At 41.9% G+C, this 26,135-nt stretch overlaps 1 protein-coding gene across 1 annotated transcript; it reads right to left on the minus strand.

Moving 5' to 3' along the window:
- Positions 1-6,226: 6,226 nt before the first annotated feature.
- On the minus strand, positions 6,227-7,490 carry LOC127321559 (heat stress transcription factor C-1b). Its single transcript, XM_051350587.2, has 2 exons — positions 6,990-7,490; positions 6,227-6,897 (listed from the first exon to the last, which is right to left on the minus strand). Exons 1-2 carry the CDS (start codon positions 7,242-7,244, stop codon positions 6,406-6,408), a joined length of 747 nt encoding a protein of 248 aa, XP_051206547.1. The 5' UTR covers positions 7,245-7,490; the 3' UTR covers positions 6,227-6,405.
- Positions 7,491-26,135: the final 18,645 nt, after the last annotated feature.

Below are 26,135 nucleotides of genomic sequence, written 5' to 3' on the forward strand. Positions count from 1 at the left end.
TGGCAACCCAAATGGTTCTTTTGTTGAAACCACTTTGAGTTCCAACAAACTTGGCAAACACATTGCCATCCTTATCCTTCCCTAGAGAATAATCATTATCAACAATTATAGGGTTAGATAAGGTACCACCTAAGCAAGAAGAAGCAAAGTGCCCCTTCTCACGACATAAGTAGCAAGTGTTCCCCTTTCTCTTCTTTATTGATTTCTTCTCTTGGGGAACATTATCTTGATTCTTCTTGGGAAGTGGCCTATCTTCAACTTGAGGTCGAGCATGAGCTTGACCTTGACCTTGCGGCCGTTTCCCTTGTTGTTTCTCACTCAAGTGCTTCTTCTTCTTCAATGGGCATGATCTAACATGATGCCCTTCAACCTTGCACTTGAAGCAAACCAACTTGGCCGGATCCTTGACTTTGTCTTGGCCCTTCTTCTTCTTGTTGCTCTTGCTCTTGGACTTGTTCTTGTTATTGGAGTTGAATCCAAGTCCACTCTTGTCATTGGGGGATTGTTGCACACTTAGCATCTTGTCAAGTGCGGATTTCCCTTCATGACGCTTTTCCAAGTCTTTCTTCAAAGAAAGGACTTGGGCCTCGAGCTCTTTTATTTCCTCTACATGGTTAGTAGAAATACAAGTACTAGAGGAAGTAGAAGCTTCATTGTTAGAGCAACAAGGCAAAGTGAGTAATCCAACACAAGGTGTATCACTAGTTTGACTAGATGGATTACAAGGACTAGCACATGGCAATATAGCATTTGTAGTAGAGATTGTGCTAATGTCCACATGAGGCTCACAAGATGTTACCTTAGTGATACTAGCCTCATGAGCTAACTTAAGCCCATCATAGGAAATTAGAAGGTCATCATGAGAGCCCGAGAGCTTTTTATGACTTTCTTCCAACTCCCTATAATTGCTAGTTAGCAACTCAAGTTGAGCCCTCAACTCAACATTCTCCTTTAAGATAGATGCTTCACAAGAAGTAGAATTAGTAGCACAAGCATCAACAATAGTTTTCTCATTTTCATGCATATAGGATTCAATTTTTTGTGTAAGCATAAAATTAGTATGCTTCTCATCTTTTAGCTCATGCTTGAGGAGAGTGAATCTCATTTCCCCATTTTCAACATGGGACTCCAACTCCACTATGGTTTCCCTATATTTATACAAGGTATCCATAGAGTGTTCGAGATTAGCACGAGCTTCTTTATTAACACGAAGAGAAGCATACACCATTGCCATATTATGCACCAAGGTATTATATTCTTCATCATTATCATCATCATCATTCTCATCATTAGAGGACGTGTTAGGAGTCAAAGTAGGAGATACCTTTGATCCATTTGCCATAAGGCACATGTGCATACCGGAGGATGAAGATGAAGATATTCTTGAATCCTCATTTGAAATCATGTCTTGATCCATAGAGTGTTCGGTTTCCTCTACATTGTTAGTCAACAAGCAACTAGAGGAAATAGAAGCATTTTTATTATGGGAGCAAGACAAGGCAAGCATATCATCATGAGATCTATGTAAGCAATTTACACAAGATATGCAAGGACTATCAACACAAGCATGTAGATTATTTTCAATGCTCGATGTGTTTAAGTCCAAAGAGAAAACATTGCAATGAGATAGAGATGAAGAGTCATCACTATTGAGCACAATATCAACATTGCAATTTCCCTCACCACTCACCATATCATTACCTTGTGTCTTGCAACACGTTGGTGAAGTGGAAGTAGATGATATATCATCACGGCCGGAGGTGGAAGCAACTTGGAGCTCTTCATGATGTGAAAGGGAAGAGAGCTCCTCGGAGACACCACCAACCAAATGAGAAATGGATCCACCAAATATTTCTTTAAGCTTGATCCACATCTCATGAGACGACTTTCGCTTTATATATATCAAGAACCTACGAAAATCGGGTCTCAAGGAGAATAAAAGCTCATTAGATACTTGAGCTTCAAGATGTAAGTTTTTCTCATCCTCTAAAGATAGATTTTGAGAATCCATCGGAGGAGAAAAACCTACATTTAGAAATTGCTCTATATTTGGACACAAGGTCCGAAGTTTATAAAGCAAGCAATTTCTCCATAAAAGATAATTTGTGCCATCAAAGATAATTGTGTCATTGTGCACTAAATTTCTAGCTGACATCTTTACTCTCAAGGCGGTGAAACCTTAAACAAGGAGAGACCTTGCTCTGATACCAATTGAAAGATCGAGATGTCGCCTAGAGGGGGGTGAATAGGCAATTGCAAACTCTTGCGGATTTGTCTTGTAAGAATGCGGAATTAAACTATCGTTTAGTTTACAAGCACAAACCCTAAATATGCTAAGCTCAACTAAGTGTAACAATAGCAACTAGAGCTAAGCAAGATAGGCACAAGATATATGTAGCACAAGTGATAGCAAGATATATGTACTTCACGCACGATGGCTATCACAAGGAAAGAGAGCTCGGGTATAGAAATAACCGAGGCACGCGGAGACGAGGATGTATTCCCGTGTTCCCTTCCTTTGCAAGAAGGTACGTCACGTTTGGAGGAGTGGAGGTCCCACGAAGGATTCCCCACGCCACGAAGGCTCACCCTATTCTCCGAACCACACCCACGAAGGATAATGGCCCTTTCCTTATGGTTATCTTTTCCTCCGCTCCGGAGATGGCAAGCTCCACAACCACTTCACAAGCTCCACGAAGGAGAAGCCCGGGCCTCTTCACAATCTTCTTGAAGAGATCACCGGAGCACCAATCACCAAGCCAACTAGGAGGTCACCCTCCAAGAGTAACAAGCTCACGGTCTCTCACTCGAACTAATCGTGGTAGAGAGCTCAACACTATGCAATGATGCAAAGCAAGAACACTAGAGGTGTTCAAGTCCTTCACACTCAAATCCCACCAAAGCAATGAATGCTAGGATGAGATTGGAGAGGAAGAACAAAGGGAAAGTTAACCAAAGACTCCAAGATCTAGATCCCAAGAGATTCCCTCACTTAGAGAAGAAATGGTTTGGTGGAAGTGTAGATCTAGATCTCCTCTCTTAGATCCCTCAAGAATGAGCAAGAATCATGGGGGGGAACAAGAGAGAGAGCAACTTCTTCAAATGCAACAATGGAGGCGAGAGAAAGGGAAGAAGTCATTTGCTCAAGGTGGAAGAAAGGTCTATTTATAGCTAGGAAGCAAATATACCCGTTGGGGGAAAAGACAGAGAAAAAGGCAAGGAAATCGAGCAGAAAACAGACCCAGGCCGGCCTGGCGACCGGCTGACCGAAGCCTGGGCTGGGGAGGCCGGTCAGGCGCCCGGTCGGGCCGGCCCACCGACCGGACGGGGCGACGCACACGCACAGGGCGGCAGACAGCCACGGGCGCGCGGGGCAAGCGGGGGCGCAGGCCGCGGGTGGGCCTCGGGCGGTGACGGCCCAGCCGGGCGAGGATGGCGGCACGTAGCGCGTGGGCGGCGCGGAGGGGAGCAGGCCAGCGAGGCCCCCGGTCGGGCCGGGGCCTGTGCCGGGCAGGCCAGTCAAGGACCGGGCCAGTTGCCGGACTTGGGCCGAAAGGCCACTTGAGGCCGGTCCGGTTGGCGACCGGTTGCGGACCGGGCGGGCCGGTGTCTGGGCCGGCAGGCCGGGCGCCCAACCGGCAGCCTCCCCCCTTTTTCTTTTTTTTCTTTTTCTTCATTTACCTTTTCTTTAATAACAAATGCACCCGAACTCCGATTCGAATGAAACCAATTTTGTTTGGAAGATAACAACAAATGCTATCCTATAAAAAGTGCAAACTCAAGAATCTGTAGAAGGGAATTTTATCATGAATATAAAAGGTAGAACCTTATATCATGAATAACCGGTAAAATTACCCAACCTCGAAAACGCCATAGAAGATGCATGCGAACTCTGTTTTCGATGAACTTGGGCTTGTTGTAAAGCTAGCAACAAGCTCAAGAACCTCACATAGAGAAACACCAAGAAGCAATAAGGATATGCAAAGTATGCAAAGGATTGAGCTCCCTAAGACGATGTGATCAAGATACTCAACCGAAAGCCCCTCTTAATAGTGCGGCTATCTATCCTATAATCCGGTCTCCCAACATCCACCTTGAGACCGGTAAAAGGAAAACCTAGCAAGGCCATACCTTTGCCTTGCGCATCCCGCTTGATCTTGATGATAACTCTTCAAGCTTCACTCAAGCCGGAATGCCTCACTTGACCAATGTTGCTTCGTGAAGACTCACAAATGCTCCCCCATACACTATGATGGGAAAGCTCCATTGATGCACATCTTCACTAGTCCATTATCACCAAATGGATGGCAAGCTTCAAGTATGTGATTCACTTGAGATGCTCATCTTGAACTTGCCCAACTCAACCTTGTATCTTCACATACTCACTTAAGATAGAGCATGGCTAATATTGAGTTCCACATAAGAACTCCATCTTCATTTCTTCTTATTGATCATATCACATATATATATCTTCATACCGATGATCTTGATGCCAATACACAAGGAATACATTTATCTTCATGGCATCCATACTTGAATCCAACACATGGAGTACAAGTAGTACCTATGGAATATTCCTTCATATAAACTCAATGAAAAACATTAGTCCATAGAGGTTGTCATTAATTACCAAAACCACACATAGGGGCAATGTACCCTTACAGAAAGTTACCGACCCGAAAAGTTAATTTCATTTACAATAGTTTGGTGATTTTTTAGCTCACAAGTTATCAACCCTCTGCCAATTATTTATCAATGGTCAATATGAAATGTTACTGACCCGAAAAGATAATCTCATTTGGAATATTTTGACGGCTTTTTTCAGCTCACACATTATCAATCCTCTGCCCATTATTTATCAACGGTAAATATAAAAAGCTACCAACCCTGAACGTTAATATTATTTGAAATATTTAATCTAACATAAAATATAAGCACGGTTATATTGTAAAAGTAATAACGCTAGTTGAAACTAGTAGTTCATTTGAGTTGAAAGTGGCAGTTCATTTATATTGCATGTGACTCCCTACCTGTTATTTCCACTACAAAATGTCATTATTTGTGGATGATGAGTTATTTAAATAGGCTCTGTGGTGCATATCGCATCACATAAGGATCCACTATGGATTTTTCACTCTGTCGCTGTTGAAGGGCCTTTAGCCACGAAAAATCAGACTCTAGCAAAAGATTTTCGGGAGGCTGTTGATTGCTGATATCATGCTAACTGCCACGTGATAGACCTCGTTATCTGGCCGGTAATGCCGTTAACTGGGTGAAAAATTCGTGGTAGATGATAGGTTCACACAAGATCTGTTACGTCTTAAGCAGGCCATCCTAATAAAGATGATTGAATCGGTGCAATTAATTTGCGAGCCGGGCCAAGTGACTTGATTTGATATGTGAAGTTGCTAAATGGCTCAACCCATTTATAGGCAGGCCTAGCCAACTAATTTGGTTTGACCAGTCAACTTGGTAACGGATTGGTCCATTTAGCAGGTAGGCCGGGCTGAAATGATTTAGTGTATGGTAAATGGCTAAATAGGTCGGCCCATTTTATTGGCAGGCTGGGTCACTTTCCTGGTTTGACCGGTCAACTTGCCGACTAAGCTAGCCTTGTTAGTATGTGAGCTAGCCCAACTTAAAAATTTAACCGGTTAATTAGTTACCTAAACTGGTCCACTTAAGTTAACTGGCATGTTAATGTGAGTTGTTATTGGCTTACTTAGGTTAACTGGCATGTCATGTAAGTTATCATCGGTCCAATAAAGTTTTGAGGGCGGCCTAAGGCGAAGCCTAGTGACGGCTTACTATACTAATTGGGCCAGCCCATTTAAGAATAATTAGAATTTTTTTGGTCTGCCTTTTAATATTTTATTAGTACCGTGCTCCTCCATTATAAGCCTATTAATGATATCAATTATATACTACCTCCGATTCAAGGAATAAGATGTCTTTGTTTTACATGCTTTTCGTTTGACTAAGAATTACTTTAAATATATAAAGATTGCTTGGATGAAATTAACATCATTAGAAAGTGCTTTTCAATACGAATCCAACGATGTTAATTACATATAATATAATCAAGATTTTGTTACTCAATTTTTATGGTCAAAGTTCGTCTTGGAATACGCGTGCGTCTTATTCCTTGGGACGGAGGTAGTATAAAAGAAAAATTGCTTATCTTGGCTACAAAATTTCCACGATAAGTGATACTGCTCTTAGTATATACGCCAAATAAACAAAGCATTCAGATTAGCATATTGATATACACACAGGTTCTACGTCCGCGAAGGCAGAGACTCTTCTATCTGCAACGTAGCCGCACTAACTTACAATATGTTCACGGTCACATGGCATAATACACACATCACACGTGTACACCTATCCATCTACTCTGGAAGTCCCCTAGTAGAACACTTTTCCCATAGCAGAGAAGGGGAACGGCGGTGCCCTGCTCTGGACCACCTCCGCGCCGTCGGCGCTGCGGCCGGCCTCGTCCTCGGCCACGATCCGCCTCCTCTTCTCCGGGCTGGAGCCGTCGCCACCGGCCACGGCCATCTCCTCCTTCTTGGCGACCATCGCGCGCAGCACCATGGCGGGGTCGTCGGCGAGCTTGCCGAGGAACGCCATCATCTGGCCCGGCCGGTTCTCGGCGGCGCGGAGCCTGCGGTCCATGGCCTGCAGCTCCTCCTCCATGCCACTTCGCTCGTCCCGCAGCCTCCGCACCGCCTGGATCGTGCCCCGCACCTCCTCCGCCTCCTCCTCGCATAGCTCCCTGCTGCCCGCTGGGCCGGCCTTCTTCTTCTTGCGCGCGATCAGCGGCAGCAGTTTGGCCTGCCCGCGCAGGAACGACTCGTGCGCGAACTCCCACCTGTCCGGGTCGATCTTGCGGAAACCCTGAGAACACAAAGACGCAGGTCAGCAGAGGCACACCGGAGAGGTAGCTAGCTCCTGCTTGAAGTTGAAGCAGAGGAGGGGCTTGTACGTACGTAGGTGTTGAGCTGGCGGACGAAGCTGGCGAAGTTGCGGTGCTTGAAGTAGGCGGGGAGGAGGAAGTCGGAGAAGGCGGCGGGGTCGAGGACGAGGAAGGTGTTGCTGGCGCCGCCCCAGCGCACGACGGCGTCCGTGGCCGGGTCGCTGACCATGTGGAACGTCTTCGCCACGAACGGCGCGATTGCGCCCGGGCCGCCGCCGCCGCCGCCGTCGTCGTCCTGGAACTGGTGGCCATTGAACTCGCTGCCCATGAACGAAGCTAGTGCAACCACCTGATGGATAGAGCTCCGGCCGCAGAACCGGATAAGGACGCCGCGAGCTGTTCGTGCTCTGCTCGGTGTGGTCGTTGGGGGTCACTCCTACGTGGGCAAGATATTTCCGTCGGAGGCTGGGCGGTGGCGCGTAGATATACAAGTATCTGCCTCGATCTGTGCGTGCCGACATATGTCGGCCTCGACCGGGGGAACGGCTTTGGGTTCTCGCCGCGGGAGGCAACAAATGGAGCCACCTGATTTGCCCGGTGATGTACCGCCAGTTTTTCAAGATTTTCCAACGATTCGGTGCTTGTCGCATACGGGCCACGTGTAGCGCCACAGGTATGCTGCGTTGTGCTTGTCTCCGCGCGTCGTGGCATCTCCGCTCAAAAGCGCTTGCCTTTTTCATTTTCAGCTTGTACTACGACGTTTACAGGAGGGCAGATGGATGTAATTCACTCGAGGGTGAGCTCGACGATCACATGGATGGATGAAGTGCTGTCTGTTCCTAGCCACAATTTGCCAGCAATCCTAAATTTGACAAGTGTAGTGTGTTAAAAGTTGGCAAAGATTTTACTCTATGACATGTGAATCATATCTATACCTAATAATAAAGGGAGAAGCGTTTCCGTAGTTTGGTCCGTGTTTTTATTCGTCCGTCGTTTGGTCCATCGTCCGCTCTCATGAGATCGATCGGCTGGGCGTCAGGCTGAGCGTGTGTACATGATCGCTAGGGGTGGGGCCAGCCCAGTCCCGTGCACAACTCAAATTGAAGAGTTTGAATAGAGTACGTACATTGCACAAGATTGATCTCGTATCCAGTAGATTTAAAAAAAAAGATCTCATGTCCGATCCATCCAACAATAGTTGAGGCAAATCCATATTATGTACGACAAGTTTAGTCTTCCATGTATAAGTATGCAAGGATCTATCGTGCGGCAACTATATGAAATCAAAGAAGTATTTCGCGATCTCGTGATGCAGATGCAGCCGACGAGTTCTTCTTGTTCTGGGCGGTTGACGTGTGCCTCGGCGTGTGGCGATCTATCCAGTCTCGCCTCGATAGCGTCCAACTGATTCTCAAGCAGCCTGCTGCCCCTGTTCCCGATGTCGAGGCTATTGGAGAAGAAGCGATCCTTAGGCGGCCGTCACAAAAGCAGTCCCATGCTGGCGCCAGCCTGGGCCACGGCCGGCGCCGACTTGAAGAAGCGGCCCTCGGTGGCTCGGTGGCTCGGTGGCCGTCACGAAGGCAGCCCCAGCACTGCGCCATACTAGGCCGATGCTGCTGCGACGGAAGTAAGCAAGTTGGCACTGGCCTAGGTTGCGGCCGCGGGCCGCTGCGACGGAGGCAAGCAAGCGGATCAAGACTATATCGCTAGGTGGACCTATAGATCAGTAGATGCTCGCCCGTCTGCTGAAGAATTTTCATGTGGACTGTACCGGCGAGGGGGTCTGGTTGTGGAGACCATTGCGAGTTCTTCTGGCATCCTCCGGACCGAGCTTTGGCCTCACCAATCATAGAGGCGCAGAACGCTCGGAATTTGAACAAGCAGTAAAGAAGCCAATGGATTAGTTAGTCTCCGGTGAAATAATTTGGTGTTCAAGTGACATAACATAGAGGCGCAGAACGCTCGGAATTTGACCTTTTATGTGTGACAGCTGACAAATCAGTTCAATTATGGTTTGAGGATAGGAAGAACATAAAGAGGAGATTCATGAGATTCAGGCCGATGTAATGGGATATAATTGTTGCTGAATTGGTTTGCCTCTCTATGTATACCTTTCCATGAATTTAAATAAATCTAAGGTGATTGCAGTCGTGTGATATATACGATTACATGTGGTTATCAATTGGTTCAACTTTGGTTGTTCCATGCGGGGTTTTCCTGACGATCTGAATTGCTATGGTGATGTTAAGTCCAACAATAACGTGCACAATCAGACTGTGTTAAGGTTTGTGGCCCCTATTATTGATATTTTCTGTTTATCTTAGTTTGTCAAGAGTATGGAGTAAATAAATAAATCTAATCATCGTGCGGAATCAGGTTCCTTGAACTATTACAGACTTAATTAAAAATAATTATTGCGGCAAATAATCTGCTAGGACATGTTCATGTCCCTGAGGATGGTGCCGTCCGACCTCCGTCAAGGGCTAGCTGCGCTGGACCGGGCAACTAGAGCGCATCGGTCTGCGGAATCAGGTTCCTTGAACTATTACATACTTAATTAAAAATAATTATTGCGGCAAATAATCTGCTCGGACATGTTCATGTCCCTGAGGATGGTGCCGTCCGACCTCCGTCAAGAGATAGCTGCGCTGGACCGGGCAACTAGAGCGCCTCGGCCTGCTCGGGGAGACCATGTGCTTGGCGAACAGTGCAAGCAAGAAAGTGTTGCAAGTTTTCAAAAAGTTATTTCTGCAGTTCATCACCGGCACTGAAGAAGCAACACCGGAAACATCGGATTGTGTTGGTTGAGAACATGTTAGCGTGTACCATCTAGGTGGCTGATTAATAGCAAAAGATTGGCAGTGAAGACCCATTTCATTCTTTTGTACAAGCAGCCGCCTGTGAAGGCAATTGCAACGGAGCTCGGATTAATTGCGCAAATCTGCTTATTTATGGTGATTCACATCTAAATTGAAAAATAAGGTTGTACACTTTACAAGCAATCCTTTTTGAAATTCTTGCAGAATAGATGTTGGGAATAGCCTTAAGTTTTGCTTGATTGCAACAAATAGCTAGATTAACACAAATAGCTTGCTGAGTTTGAAAAGCTTAAAAAGTCCCCGTTGACACGATTGAACCGTTCCACTCACCTGTACTTTCGCAATGCACCGCCTTTTCCACACGCGGGCAGCCTCCGGTGGTACACCTTCTACCCGTGTATAACTTTCGCCCCGCATCGATATTTTTTAACCAAAATTTATTTTCTAACTCCCGTTGCAACGCACGGGCAATTTTCCTAGTCAAATAATAAAGTGTAGCAACAACCAAATACATGCTAATTTGCTAAATTTTAGCTTGGCAAACAGTGGCTGCAAATCAAACAGCCCTAAAATCTCATCTTCTACTTATATAAGAGCGAACGGAAATTATTCTAGAGTCACCAAAAATTGTGTACACTGAACACTCCCATCCTGAATCGTACCATCAGATTATCCCCACTAATTAGATCTAACAACATGATTTTATCTAATCTTATGCCATGAGTGCACTTAGCGAGTACAATTGACGCACCGTGTTCCGCCAGCGGAGACCGGATGAAAACGTCTGCATGCGTAGTCCCGCATGGAGTGGAAAGAAAACTGCTGATAATAATCGTGCAACGAATCTACACCGATCATATCTCCTCATTCAATGGCCATATTTCACGGATCAAACCACCACCGCCTCCATCACCTCACCCTGCCACAATAGCGGCCCACCCTTCTACATATAAAAGAGTGAGTTGGAATTATTCTAGGGCCACCAAAAAATTGTGTACAAACACCCCCAACCTAAAACGTACCATCCGATTATAGCCACTAATTAGATCTAACGGCCAGATTTTATCTAATCTTATACCATGGGTACATCCCATGCTATAATTGTACTAACCCGAATCATTAATACTTCTATGTTTTGTAAACATAAAAGAGTCCCTAGTAAGCCTCTTATTGAAATAGCGTGTTGGTTAATAGATGATCATGGTTTCATGATCATGAACATTGAATGTTATTAATAACAAGATCATAACATTAGGTGAATGATGTGATGGACATACACCAGCAGTAAGCGTAGCATATGATCAAGTCATTAACTTTGTTTTGCTTCAAGCTTTAAGATACATAGTAACCTAATTCTTTGACCATGAGATCATGTTAATCACCTACACCGGATGGATGCTTTGATGACACCAAACACAACTTCGTAAATGGGTTGTTATAAAAGTGGCATTAAGCTTTCAGAAAGTATAGGTTAAAGCACGTGGATCAATAGTGGGATTTGTCCATCCGAATGACGGATAGATATACTCTGGGCCCTCTCGGTGGAATGTCATTCAACTAGCTTGCAAGCATGTGACCGACTCACAAGGGATGTCATATCACAGTACGAGTAAAGAGTACTTATCGGTAACGAGGTTGGACTAGGTATAGAGATACCGACGATTAAACTTTGGATAAGTAAAATATCGCGCGACAAAGGGAATCGGTATCGTATGTAAATGATTCTTTTGATCACGAAGTCATCGTTGAATATGTGGGAGCTATTATGGATCTCTAGGTCTCGCTATTGCTTATTGATCAGAGAAGTGTCACGATCATGTCTGCATAGTTCACGAACCGTAGGGTGACACACTTAAGGTTTGATGTCGTTTTAAGTAGATATGGAGTTCGAATATTGTTTGGAGTTTTGGATGGGATCCGGGACATCACGAGGAGTTCCAGAATGGTCCGAAGAATAAGATTCATATATGGGAAGTCACATTCCAGTTTGGGAATGGTCCGGTAAATTTATGGAAAGTTCCAGAAGGTTCTAGAATCATCCGAAAAAATTCACTATGGCGGGTGGGGGACTCCACCATCCCTAGTCGACCCACCAAGTGTAGGGATTCGTTGCATAGAAAACAAAAAATTTCCTACCGCGAGAACGCAATCCAAGCCAAGATGCAATCTAGAAGATGGGAGCAACGAGGGGATGAACGAGACTAACCCTTGAAGATTTCCAAAGCCTATAAGAGTAGGCTCTTATTGCTGCGGTAGACGATCACTTACCGCTTGCAAAAGCGCGTAGAAGATCTTGATCACGGTGCCACGATCGGGCAGCACCTCCGTACTCGGTCACACGTTCGGTGTTGATGACGATGTCCTTCTCCCCGTTCCAGTGGGCAGCGGAAGTAGTAGATCCTCCTCGGAATCCCGGCAGCACGACAGCGTGGTGGCGGTGTCGATGGAGATCTCCGGCGGAGCTTCCGCTAAGCATATGCGGGAGAAGTAGTGGAGGAGGGGTGCTAGGGTTTGGGGAGAGGAGGTGCCATGGGCGCCGGCCTCAAGGGGGCAGGGGTGGTGCGGCCAAGCCATGGGCTGCCCCCTCCCTCTCCTCCTCATTATATAGGTGGAACCCCAAGGGTTTGCCCAAAGTCTTCTAATAAGACCCCAACAGAAAAAACTGCCTTATGGACGAAACCTAGAGGGACAGGGACTCTCCCCTTCCCCCTTTTCTTTGGCCGGCCAAGGAGGTGGAGTCCACCATGGACTCCACCCTCCCACTTGGTTGGATGGTTAGGGTTTGTGGAGTCCCTCCGGGACTCCTCCTTCCATAGTAATTTATTTCCGGATAATTCTAGAAACCACCTTCCATAAATTCACTGGATCATTTCCAAACTTGGAAAGTGACTTCCTATATATGAATCTTATTCTCCGGACCATTCCGGAACTCCTCGTGATGTCCTGGATCCCATCCGAGACTCCGAACAAAACTTCGAACTCCATTCCATATTCCATATCTACTTAAACGACATCAAACCTTAAGTGTGTCACCCTACGGTTCGCGAACTATGTAGACATGGTTGAGACTTCTCTCCGACCAATAACCAATAGCGGGATCTGGAGATCCATAATGGCTCCCACATATTCAACGATGACTTTAGTGATCGAATGAACCATTCACATACGATACCAATTCCCTTTGTCACGCGATATTTTACTTGTCCGAGGTTTGATCATCGGTTTCACTCTATACCTTGTTCAACCTCGTCTCCTGACAAGTACTCTTTACTCGTACCGTGGTATGTGGTCTCTTATGAACTTATTCATATGCTTGCAAGACATTAGACGACATTCCACCGAGAGGGCCCAGAGTATATCTATCCGTCATCGGGATGGACAAATCCCACTGTTGATCCATATGCCTCAACTCATACTTTCCGGATACTTAATCCCACCTTTATAACCACCCATTTACGCAGTGGCGTTTGATGTAATCAAAGTACCTTTCTGGTATAAGTGATTTACATGATCTCATGGTCATAAGGACTAGGTAACCATGTATCGAAAGCTTATAGCAAATAACTTAATGACGTGATCTTATGCTACGCTTAATTGGGTGTGTCCATTACATCATTCATATAATGACATAAACTTGTTATTAATAACATCCATTGTTCATGATCACGAAACCATGATCATCTATTAATCAACAAGCTAGTTATACAAGAGGCTTACTAGGGACTCCTTGTTGTTTACATAACACACATGTATCAATGTTTCGGTTAATACAATTTTAGCATGGTATGTAAACATTATCATAAACACAAAGATATATTATAATAACCATTTTATTATTGCCTCTTGGGCATATCTCCAACAGTCTCCCACTTGCACTAGAGTCAATAATCTAGTTTACATTTGTAAAGATATAACACCTTGGCCTTCCGGTGCTTTATCATGTTTTGCTCACGGGAGAGGTTTTAGTCAACGGATCTGACATGCTCAGAACCGTATGTATTTTGTAATTCATTTGCGTCTCAACACATCTCATTTCCAAATGAGTCGGCATTAAATATGTTTGGTCTTCTGGTGGAACCTTAATTCCGCGGTCTGAAATATGTCACTAATATTGTCACACACAATATAGCTTCAAAGTTCTGACTCTGTCGGAACTACACCAAGTTCTCAAAAAACCTCTTGATTTTAACATCCTTTGTCATTGTCAAAACAATGACATACTCTGCCTTCTTTTGTAGAATCCGTCATAATATTTAGAACTCTTCTAAATCTAGCATAGACAACTTCTAGCTCATTGTGCTACCTTTTAAACAACACTTAGTCTAATTTGAGATTGAAATTTTATTTTCATATGTGACAAAAACAAATATCGGTGCAACACCTTACAGCGTTTTGTTTTGTCATTTCTCCATACAAAACTATATATATATATATCCTTGGTTCTTCTTAAGTACTCAAGAATATTCTTACTGTTTTTCAATGATCATCACATGAATCATTCTGGTACATGCTCATAACATTTTTAAGAGTACGTGATATCTGATTGTGTACATATTATTTGTGATCTATAATCACTCATGTGTTTTTACTCATTGAGTGTCAGATACACTCAAGTCTTGTAAAAACTTCACATGACAAGAACATTTTCTTAATATTTATATATTGAACTACTTCAATATCCATTCTATGTACTTTGACTTAAACTTATTATGTGTTTCAATCTATCTTCATAGATCTTGACACTAAATTTGTTTCAGTCCATATCTTTTCATTGAAGTTAATTTCTCAATGAAACCTTTTTAATCAAGTATATAATTACATCATTTATAACCAACTATATGTCATCTACATAAAGTATTATAAATATGTCTCAGCACTCCCACTTAATTTCTTGCAAATGCAAGCCTCTTCATCGTTTCTGATGAAATCAAAAACTCTTTGACTATTTCATCTGGTGAAGATTCCAACTCCGTGATACTCACTTCATCCAATTGAAGTTCGTATACCTATCTAGTATTCTACGGACTAGCAAAACAATTGGTTGTATCTTGTATACACCTTTAATACACACTTCTGTTAAGCAGTGTATTTTGCCATCCTACTAGCATATCTCATAAAAGAAATATGTAGTGATTTCTAGAATAATCCATATAGACTATAAGCATTGCTATGGAAGATCTAATCTTATCGTAGTCAACTCTTTGAACTTTGTCGTAAACAATTTTTTGACAAGTTGAGCTTCTTCAAGGATATTTCATCCAAGTCCATCAATTTCATAGATCCATTTACTTTCAAAAAGTATTCATCTATCTTGGATTTCATGGCGTATAGCCATTTTAACGGAGTTAGAGCCCATCATAACTTCTTTGTTTGTAGTTGGTTTATCATTGTTCAAAAACAATCCTTTGTCCACAAATCATTTATTTGATCACAAAGTAAACCATACCTACAAGGTTCAATATGTACTTCGATCTCCATGGCTAAAACACTTTGTAGTCATGGGAGCCATGATCGTCGTGGCCGCTTCCGAAACCAATTCCGATGTTGCGCTACTCTGATCATTATGCTCAGGTTCATAAACCTTATCAAATTATATTGTCCTCCCACTCAAATACCTCACTAGAAACAATTTCTCGGAAATAAGAAACATTGACAAACACTTTTTTCTTTGTCTCGTGGGAAGAATTCCCAATTAAATTTCTGGGATAACCAACAAAGACATTCATCCGATTTTGGTTGTAAACTCTTAGACCAAAATTTAAAGAAAAGACTATTAGGGTTTATACCCATACCATAACTTGTATGGTGTCATTTCAACGGATCATGATGATGCTCTATTCAGTGTAAAAGTGGTAGTCTCTAAAGCATAATCCAAAAAAATATAATGGCATTAATATTTTATCTCATCATTGACCCAACAAGGTTTGGATACATCTCTCGGATACTTCATCATCACTATGATACTCCAAGAAATGTGAGTTGTAGAACAATTTCATAACTCTCTTAGATGTTTGCTAAAACTAGTAATTCAAATATTTCCACTATGATCCAATCATAGATATTTGACTTTTCTATTACGATGATTTCCACTTCATGCTGAAATTTATTTGAATCTATTCAAATATTTCAAACTTCTTCCTTATCGAATATATCCACATATATATACTCAATTCATTGTTTGAAGTTTTCATGAAGTAGAAGAATCTTCCGCACACAACTATGTCCAGTGAACCACATACATCATCATGTATGTTTTTACTAAGTTAGTTGTCCGTTCAACTCTTGGCCTATGAACGGTATTTTAGTCATTACTTTTAGAAAAGATTTTGCAAGCGCCAAACGATTCAAAAATCAAATGACTCCAAAAATCCATTTGCATGGAGTTCCTTCATGCGTTCCTTTCTAACATGACCTAAATGGCGGTTCCACAAATAAGTGGAATTCAAATCATTTGCCTTATGGCATTTTAGCGTCAGTGTTATGTATGTGTGTTTCACCATTTAAGATTTATAATAACGTATCCATCGTACATGGAGTAATGTCATAATTTGAACAACTCATTGTTTTCATTTGACCAGAGCAAAATAACAATTATTAAGTTCTTTATTATAAATTCTAAGGGCTAGATAGAATGCCAACGATGAACATAATAACACTTTATTTTTGTTCCAGACGTGCATTCCTATCATATTCCTTGTCAGTCACTTAGGCCATTGTATTCTTGTATTGCGTTGTTATGTATGACACTTCATACCAACCAATATAGTACTAATACCCAAGAATTTCATAGTGTGACTTAACTAGGAATACATCCATAACATGTATATCATTTATATACACCTGAGCTAGACTTTCTAGTCTTTTCTTTCTGCCAATAATCTTTTGTAGTTTCTCTTTTAGCTTTCCTCATTATTCAGAAAAACACTTCAACATTAATAACTTCTAGGTTTGTTGGTCAAATACCAATAACCTTGAGGATCTTACTTTGAAGTTGATCATCATATGACAAGTGTTCCGGATTTCACTATTAGTAACCTTGTAATATGATGAACAATTTCACTCATAATTTTATCCATTGTATCATGATGACTTTCTGAGACCATGTCTGTACATGCTAGGCTCATAAAGTTTAATCTTAGTATTCGCATGTGCAAATCTAGCTTGCACCCGTTGTATGCACACGTAGAATCTATAACACCCGATCATCACGTGATGCTTCGATACGACGAGTCTTAGCAACGGTGCATACTAAGGATGATAACTTCATGGATATGCGAATATTATTAGTGCCCCAATAGTTGGAGGATTGTGACTCCTGGCGTCTTCAACCGTCATACATTCCCATAAAACTTATGAGTTTATGTAGTCTCACCAAATTATATTCTATCATCTTGCAATAAGGTCTTAGATATCACACATATCTCATACCTTGATTATTTCTGAAAACTAAATTTTCAGCTCCTTACTTTTCAAATAGATTTGAACGGAGACAAGATAACTTTAGGTACTATTTGAAAACATAGCTCTTTGAATCAACAATGTGAGGTTTACTAAAAGTTTGCAATAGGACTTAATCAATTCTTGATTCTTTAACAATACGGTACCAATCCGTAAAGTTTCTTGTCAGATTTTTACAGTATTTCTATCTCAATTACAAGACTAGCGCATGGTAGAAAACGGATGCCAATACTACAAAATTAATTCAAAATACTACTCAGACTAAGTTTATGATAATTAGTTCATGTTTTAATCTAATTACTAATGAACTCCCACTTAATACAACATCCCTCATAGTTGTTAAGTGGTACACGATCCACATCCACTACACCAAAACCGATCATCACGTGAGATGATGTAGCTTCAATGGTGAATGATACGTCTCCGACGTATCGATAATTTCTTATGTTCCATGCCACATTATTGATGTTATCTACATGTTTTATGCACACTTTATGTCATATTCGTACATTTTCTGGAACTAACCTATTAACAAGATGCCGAAGTGCCGATTCTTTGTTTCTGTTGTTTTTGGTTTCAGAAATCCTAGTAAGGAAATATTCTCGGAATTGGACGAAATCAACGCCCAGGGGCCTATTTTTCCACGAAGCTTCCAGAAGTCCGAAGACGAAACGAAGTGGGGCCACAGGGTGCCCAAACCCTAGGGCGGCGTGGCCCACCCCCTGGCCGCGCCGGCCTATGGTGTGGGGCCCCTGTGCCCCCTCCTGACTTGCCCTTCCGCCTACTTAAAGCCTCCGTGACGAAACCCCCAGTACCGAGAGCCACGATACGGAAAACCTTCCAGAGACGCCGCCAACGCCGATCCCATCTCGGGGGATCCAGGAGATCGCCTCCGGCACCCTGCCGGAGAGGGGAATCATCTCCCGGAGGACTCTACGCCGCCATGGTCGCCTCCGGTGTGATGTGTGAGTAGTCTACCCCTGGACTATGGGTCCATAGCAGTAGCTAGATGGTTGTCTTCTCCCCATTGTGCTATCATTGTCGGATCTTGTGAGCTGCCTAACATGATCAAGATCATCTATCTGTAATTCTATATGTTGCGTTTGTTGGGATCCGATGAATAGAGAATACTTGTTATGTTGATTATCAAAGTTATATCTACGTGTTGTTTATGATCTTGCATGCTTTCCGTTACTAGTAGATGCTCTGGCCAAGTAGATGCTTGTAACTCCAAGAGGGAGTATTTATGCTCGATAGTGGGTTCATGCCTGCATTGACACCTGGGACAGTGATAGAAAGTTCTAAGGTTGTGTTGTGCTGTTGCCACTAGGGATAAAACATTGATGCTATGTCTAAGGATGTAGTTGTTGATTACATTACGCACCATACTTAATGCAATTGTCTGTTGCTTTGCAACTTAATACTGGAGGGGGTTCGGATGATAACCTGAAGGTGGACTTTTTAGGCATAGATGCAGTTGGATGGCGGTCTATGTACTTTGTCGTAATGCCCAATTAAATCTCACTATACTCATCATGATATGTATGTGCATGGTCATGCTCTCTTTATTTGTCAATTGCCCAACTGTAATTTGTTCACCCAACATGCTGTTTGTCTTATGGGAGAGACACCTCTAGTGAACTGTGGACCCAGGTCCAATTCTCTTTACTGAAATACAATCTACTGCAATACTTGTTCTTTATTGTTCTTCGCAAACAATCATCTTCCACACAATACGGTTAATCCTTTGTTACAGCAAGCCGGTGAGATTGACAACCTCACTGTTTCGTTGGGGCAAAGTACTTTGGTTGTGTTGTGCAGGTTCCACGTTGGCGCCGGAATCCCTGGTGTTGCGCCGCACTACATCCCGCCGCCATCAACCTTCGACGTGCTTCTTGACTCCTACTGGTTCGATAAACCTTGGTTTCTTACTGAGGGAAACTTGCTGCTGTACGCATCACACCTTCCACTTGGGGTTCCCAACGAGCGTGTGCTTTACGCGTCATCAAGCTAAATTTCTGGCGCCGTTGCCGGGGAGATCATGACACGCTGCAAGGGGAGTCTCCACTTCTCAATCTCTTTACTTTGTTTTTGTCTTGCTTAGTTTTATTTACTACTTTGTTTGCTGCACTAAATCAAAATACAAAAAAATTAGTTGCTAGTTTTATTTTATTTGCTATCTTGTTTGCTATATCTAAAACACAAAAAAATTAGTTACTTGCATTTACTTTATCTAGTTTGTTTTATTTACTGTTGCTAAAATGGCCAACGCTGAAAATACTAAGTTGTGTGACTTCACAACCACAAATAATAATGATTTATTATGCACACCTATTGCTCCACCTGCTACTACAACAGAATTCTTTGAAATTAAACCTGCTTTACTGAATCTTGTTATGCGAGAGCAATTTTCTGGTGTTAGTTCTGATGATGCTGCTGCCCATCTTAATAATTTTGTTGAACTATGTGAAATGCAAAAATATAAAGATGTAGATGGTGATATTATTAAACTAAAATTGTTTCCTTTCTCATTAAGAGGAAGAGCTAAAGATTGGTTGCTATCTCTGCCTAAGAATAGTATTGATTCATGGACTAAATGCAAGGATGCTTTTATTGGTAGATATTATCCCCCTGCTAAAATTATATTTTTGAGGAGTAGCATAATGAATTTTAAACAATTAGATACTGAACATGTTGCTCAAGCTTGGGAAAGAATGAAATCTCTGGTTAAAAATTGCCCAACCCATGGACTGACTACTTGGATGATCATCCAAACCTTCTATGCAGGACTAAATTTTTCTTCGCGGAATTTATTGGATTCAGCTGCTGGAGGTACCTTTATGTCCATCACTCTTGGTGAAGCAACAAAGCTTCTTGATAATATGATGATCAACTACTCTGAATGGCACACGGAAAGAGCTCCACAAGGTAAGAAGGTAAATTATGTCGAAGAAACCTCTTCCTTGAGTGATAAGATTGATGCTATTATGTCTATGCTTGTGAATGATAGGACTAATATTGATCCTAATAATGTTCCATTAGCTTCATTGGTTGCACAAGAAGAACATGTTGATGTAAACTTCATTAAAAATAATAATTTCAACAACAATGCTTACCGGAACAATTCTAGTAACAACTATAGGCCATATCCTTATAATAATGGCAACGGCTATGCTAATTCTTATGGGAATTCTTACAACAATAATAGGAGTTCACCCCCTGGACTTGAAGCCATGCTTAAAGAATTTATTAGTACACAAACTGCTTTTAACAAATCTGTTGAAGAAAAGCTTGGGAAAATTGATATACTTGCTTCTAAAGTCGATAGTCTTGCTGCTGATGTTGATCTTTTGAAATCAAAAGTTTTGCCTAATGAGAATCATCATAATAAAATTGTTACTACAGCAAATGCCATTCAAGTTAGAATTAATGAGAATATAAGATTAATGGCTGAACTGCGTGCTAGGTGGGATAGAGAAGAAAATGAAAAACTAGCTAAAGAGAAGAATGTAGCTAAAGTTTGGACTATTACCACCACTAGTAATGCTAATGCTACACATGTTGCTGCACCTCCTACTAATAATAATAAAAGAATTGGTGTTAGCAATGTTTCCACTTCTAATGCAAAGCGCGAAAAAGCACTGAAGCTGCTAAAACTGCTGAAATTGCCTGTGATAAAGCTGCTGAAATTTTTTCCAACATTGGGGATGATGATCCCATTGCTTTAGATTATAATGGTTTGAATTTTGATGATTGCCACATCTCTGAAGTTATAAAGTTCTTGCAAAAACTTGCTAAAAGTCCTAATGCTAGTGCTATAAATTTGGCTTTCACGCAACATATTACAAATGCTCTCATAAAAGCTAGAGAAGAGAAACTAGAGCGCGAAGCCTCTATTCCTAAAAAGCTAGAGGATGGTTGGGAGCCCATCATTAAGATGAAGGTTAAAGATTTTGATTGTAATGCTTTATGTGATCTTGGTGCAAGTATTTCTGTTATGCCTAAGAAAATTTATAATATGCTTGACTTGCCACCGCTGAAAAATTGTTATTTGAATGTTAATCTTGCTGATCATTCTACAAAGAAACCTTTGGGTAAAGTTGATAATGTTCGCATTACCGTTAACAATAACCTTGTTCCCGTTGATTTTGTTGTCTTGGATATTGAATGCAATGCATCTTGTCCCATTATATTGGGAAGACCTTTTCTTCGAACTGTTGGTGCTATTATTGATATGAAGGAAGGTAATATAAAATATCAATTTCCTCTCAAGAAAGGTATGGAACACTTCCCTAGAAAGAGAATGAAGGTACCTTTTGATTCTATTATGAGAACAAATTATGATGTTGACACTTCGTCTCTTGATAATACTTGATACACACTTTCTGCGCCTAGCTGAAAGGCGTTAAAGAAAAGCGCTTATGGGAGACAACCCATGTTTTTACCTACAGTACTTTGTTTTTATTTTGTGTCTTGGAAGTTGTTTACTACTGTAGCAACCTCTCCTTATCTTAGTTTTGTGTTTTGTTGTGCCAAGAAAAGCCGTTGATAGAAAAGTAAGTACTAGATTTGGATTACTGCGCAGTTCCAGATTTCTTTGCTGTCACGAATCTGGGTCCACCTCCCTGTAGGTAGCTCAGAAAATTAAGCCAATTTACGTGCATGATCCTCAGATATGTACGCAACTTTCATTAAATTTGAGAATTTTCATTTGAGCAAGTCTGGTGCCATTTTAAAATTCGTCAATACGAACTGTTCTGTTTTGACAGATTCTGCCTTTTATTTCGCATTGCCTCTTTTGCTATGTTGGATGAATTTTTTTGATCCACTAATGTCCAGTAGCATTATGCAATGTCCAGAAGTGTTAAGAATGATTGTGTCACCTCTGAATATGTTAATTTTTATTGTGCACTAACCCTCTAATGAGTTGTTTCGAGTTTGGTGTGGAGGAAGTTTTCAAGGATCAAGAGAGGAGTATGATGCAACATGATCAAGGAGAGTGAAAGCTCTAAGCTTGGGGATGCCCCGGTGGTTCACCCCTGCATATATTAAGAAGACTCAAGCGTCTAAGCTTGGGGATGCCCAAGGCATCCCCTTCTTCATCGACAACATTATCAGGTTCCTCCCCTGAAACTATATTTTTTATTCCATCACATCTTATGTGCTTTTTCTTGGAGCGTCGGTTTGTTTTTGTTTTTGTTTTGTTTGAATAAAATGGATCCTAGCATTCACTTTATGAGAGAGAGACACGCTCCGCTGTAGCATATGGACAAGTATGTCCTTGGTTTCTACTCATAGTATTCATGGCGAAGTTTCTCCTTCGTTAAATTGTTATATGGTTGGAATTGGAAATTGATACATGTAGTAATTGCTATTAATGTCTTGGGTAATGTGATACTTGGCAATTGTTGTGCTCATGATTAAGCTCTTGCATCATATGCTTTGCACCCATTAATGAAGAAATACATAGAGCATGCTAAAATTTGGTTTGCATATTTGGTTTCTCTAAGGTCTAGATAATTTCTAGTATTGAGTTTGAACAACAAGGAAGACGGTGTAGAGTCTTCTAATGTTTTCAATATGTCTTTTATGTGAGTTTTGCTGCACCGGTTCATCCTTGTGTTTGTTTCAAATAAGCCTTGCTAGCCTAAACCTTGTATCGAGAGGGAATACTTCTCATGCATCCAAAATACTTGAGCCAACCACTATGCCATTTGTGTCCACCATACCTACCTACTACATGGTATTTTCCGCCATTCCAAAGTAAATTGCTTGAGTGCTACCTTCAAAATTCCATCATTCACCTTTGCAATATATAGCTCATGGGACAAATAGCTTAAAAACTATTGTGGTATTGAATATGTAATTATGCACTTTATTTCTTATTAAGTTGCTTGTTGTGCGATAACCATGTTCACTGGGGACGCCATCAACTATTCATTGTTGAATTTCATGTGAGTTGCTATGCATGTCCGTCTTGTCTGAAGTAAGAGAGATCTACCACCTTATGGTTAAGCATGCATAATGTTAGAGAAGAACATTGGGCCGCTAACTAAAGCCATGATCCATGGTGGAAGTTTCAGTTTTGGACATATATCCTCAATCTCAAATGAGAAAATTATTAATTGTTGTTACATGCTTATGCATAAAAGAGGAGTCCATTATCTGTTGTCTATGTTGTCCCGGTATGGATGTCTAAGTTGAAGAATAATCAATAGCGAGAAATCCAATGCGAGCTTTCTCCTTAGACCTTTGTACAGGCGGCATAGAGGTACCCCTTTGTGACACTTGGTAAAAACATGTGCATTGTGATGATCCGGTAGTCCAAGCTAATTAGGACAAGGTGCGGGCACTATTAGTACACTATGCATGAGGCTTGCAACTTATAAGATATAATTTACATGATGCATATGCTTTATTACTACCGTTGACAAAATTGTTTCATGTTTTCAAAATCAAAGCTCTAGCACAAATATAGCAATCGATGCTTTTCCTCTATGGAGGACCATTCTTTTACTTTCAATGTTGAGTCAGTTCACCTATTTCTCTCCACCTCAAGAAGCAAACACTTGTGTGAACTGTGCATTGATTCCTACATACTTGCTTATTGCACTTATTATATTACTCTATGTTGACAATATCCATGAGATATACATGCTACAAGTTGAAAGCAACCGCTGAAACTTAATCTTCTTTTGTGTTGCTTCAATGCTTTTACTTTAAATTATTGCTTTATGAGTTAACTCTTATGCAAGACTTAATTGATGCTTGTCTTGAAGTGCTATTCATGAAAAGTCTTTGCTTTATGATTCACTTGTTTACTCATGTCATATACATTGTTTTGATCGCTGCATTCACTACATATGCTTTACAAATAGTATGATCAAGATTATGATGGCATGTCACTCCAGAAATTATCTGTGTTATCATTTTACCTGCTCGGGACGAGCAGAACTAAGCTTGGGGATGCTGATACGTCTCCGACGTATCGATAATTTCTTATGTTCCATGCCACATTATTGATGTTATCTACATGTTTTATGCACACTTTATGTCATATTCGTGCATTTTCTGGAACTAACCTATTAACAAGATGCCGAAGTGCCAGTTGCTGTTTTCTGCTGTTTTTGGTTTCAGAAATCCTAGTAAGGAAATATTCTCAGAATTGGATGAAATCAACGCCCAGGGGCCTATTTTTCCACGAAGCTTCCAGAAGTCCGAAGACGAAATGAAGTGGGGCCACAGGGTGCCCAAACCCTAGGGCGGCGCGGCCCACCCCCTGGCCGCGCCGGCCTATGGTGTGGGGCCCCTGTGCCCCCTCCTGACTTGCCCTTCCGCCTACTTAAAGCCTCCGTGACGAAACCCCCAGTACCGAGAGCCACGATACGGAAAACCTTCCAGAGACGCCGCCAACGCCGATCCCATCTCGGGGGATCCAGGAGATCGCCTCCGGCACCCTGCCGGAGAGGGGAATCATCTCCCGGAGGACTCTACGCCGCCATGGTCGCCTCTGGTGTGATGTGTGAGTAGTCTACCCCTGGACTATGGGTCCATAGCAGTAGCTAGATGGTTGTCTTCTCCCCATTGTGCTATCATTGTCGGATCTTGTGAGCTGCCTAACATTATCAAGATCATCTATCTGTAATTCTATATGTTGCGTTTGTTGGGATCCGATGAATAGAGAATACTTGTTATGTTGATTATCAAAGTTATATCTACGTGTTGTTTATGATCTTGCATGCTTTCCGTTACTAGTAGATGCTCTGGCCAAGTAGATGCTTGTAACTCCAAGAGGGAGTATTTATGCTCGATAGTGGGTTCATGCCTGCATTGACACAGGACGATGTGAGAAAGTTCTAAGGTTGTGTTTTGCTGTTGCCACTAGGGATAACACATTGATGCTATGTCTAAGGATGTAGTTGTTGATTACATTACGCACCATACTTAATGCAATTGTCTGGTGCTTTGCAACTTAATACCGGAGGGGGTTCGGATGATAACTTTGAAGGTGGACTTTTTAGGCATAGATGCAGTTGGATGGCGGTCTATGTACTTTGTCGTAATGCCCAATTAAATCTCACTATACTCATCATGATATGTATGTGCATGGTCATGCTCTCTTTATTTGTCAATTGCCCAACTGTAATTTGTTCACCCAACATGCTGTTTGTCTTATGGGAGAGACACCTCTAGTGAACTGTGGACCCCGGTCCAATTCTCTTTACTGAAATACAATCTACTGCAATACTTGTTCTCTTGTTTTACGCAAACAATCATCTTCCACACAATATGGTTAATCCTTTGTTACAGCAAGCCGGTGAGATTGACAACCTCACTGTTTCGTTGGGGCAAAGTACTTTGGTTGTGTTGTGCAGGTTCCACGTTGGCGCCGGAATCCCTGGTGTTGCGCCGCACTACATCCCGCCGCCATCAACCTTCGACGTGCTTCTTGACTCCTACTGGTTCGATAAACCTTGGTTTCTTACTGAGGGAAACTTGCTGCTGTACGCATCACACCTTCCACTTGGGGTTCCCAACGAGCGTGTGCTTTACGCGTCATCAGTGAACATCAACATGTTGATCATATCATCCATATGACTCGTGTTCAACCTTTCGGTTTCCGTTGTCCCGAGGCCATGTCTGTACATGCTAGGCTCGTCAAGCAAACCCAAGTATTCCGTGTGTGCAACATGGCTTACACCCGTTGTATATGAACGTTGAATCTATCACATCCGATCATCACGAGATGCTTTGAAATGACGAACTTTGGCAACGGTGCATACGAGGGGAGAACACTTTATTATCTTGATATTAATGTGAGGGATCATCTTATAATGCTACCGCCGCGTTCTAAGCAAAATAAGATGCATAAAGGATTAACATCACATGCAATTCATATGTGATATGATATGGCCCTTTTGTCTTTGCGCCTTCGATCTTCA

This window comes from Lolium perenne, chromosome 3 (genome assembly GCF_019359855.2).
Source record: "Lolium perenne isolate Kyuss_39 chromosome 3, Kyuss_2.0, whole genome shotgun sequence".
Lineage (NCBI taxonomy): Eukaryota > Viridiplantae > Streptophyta > Magnoliopsida > Poales > Poaceae > Lolium > Lolium perenne.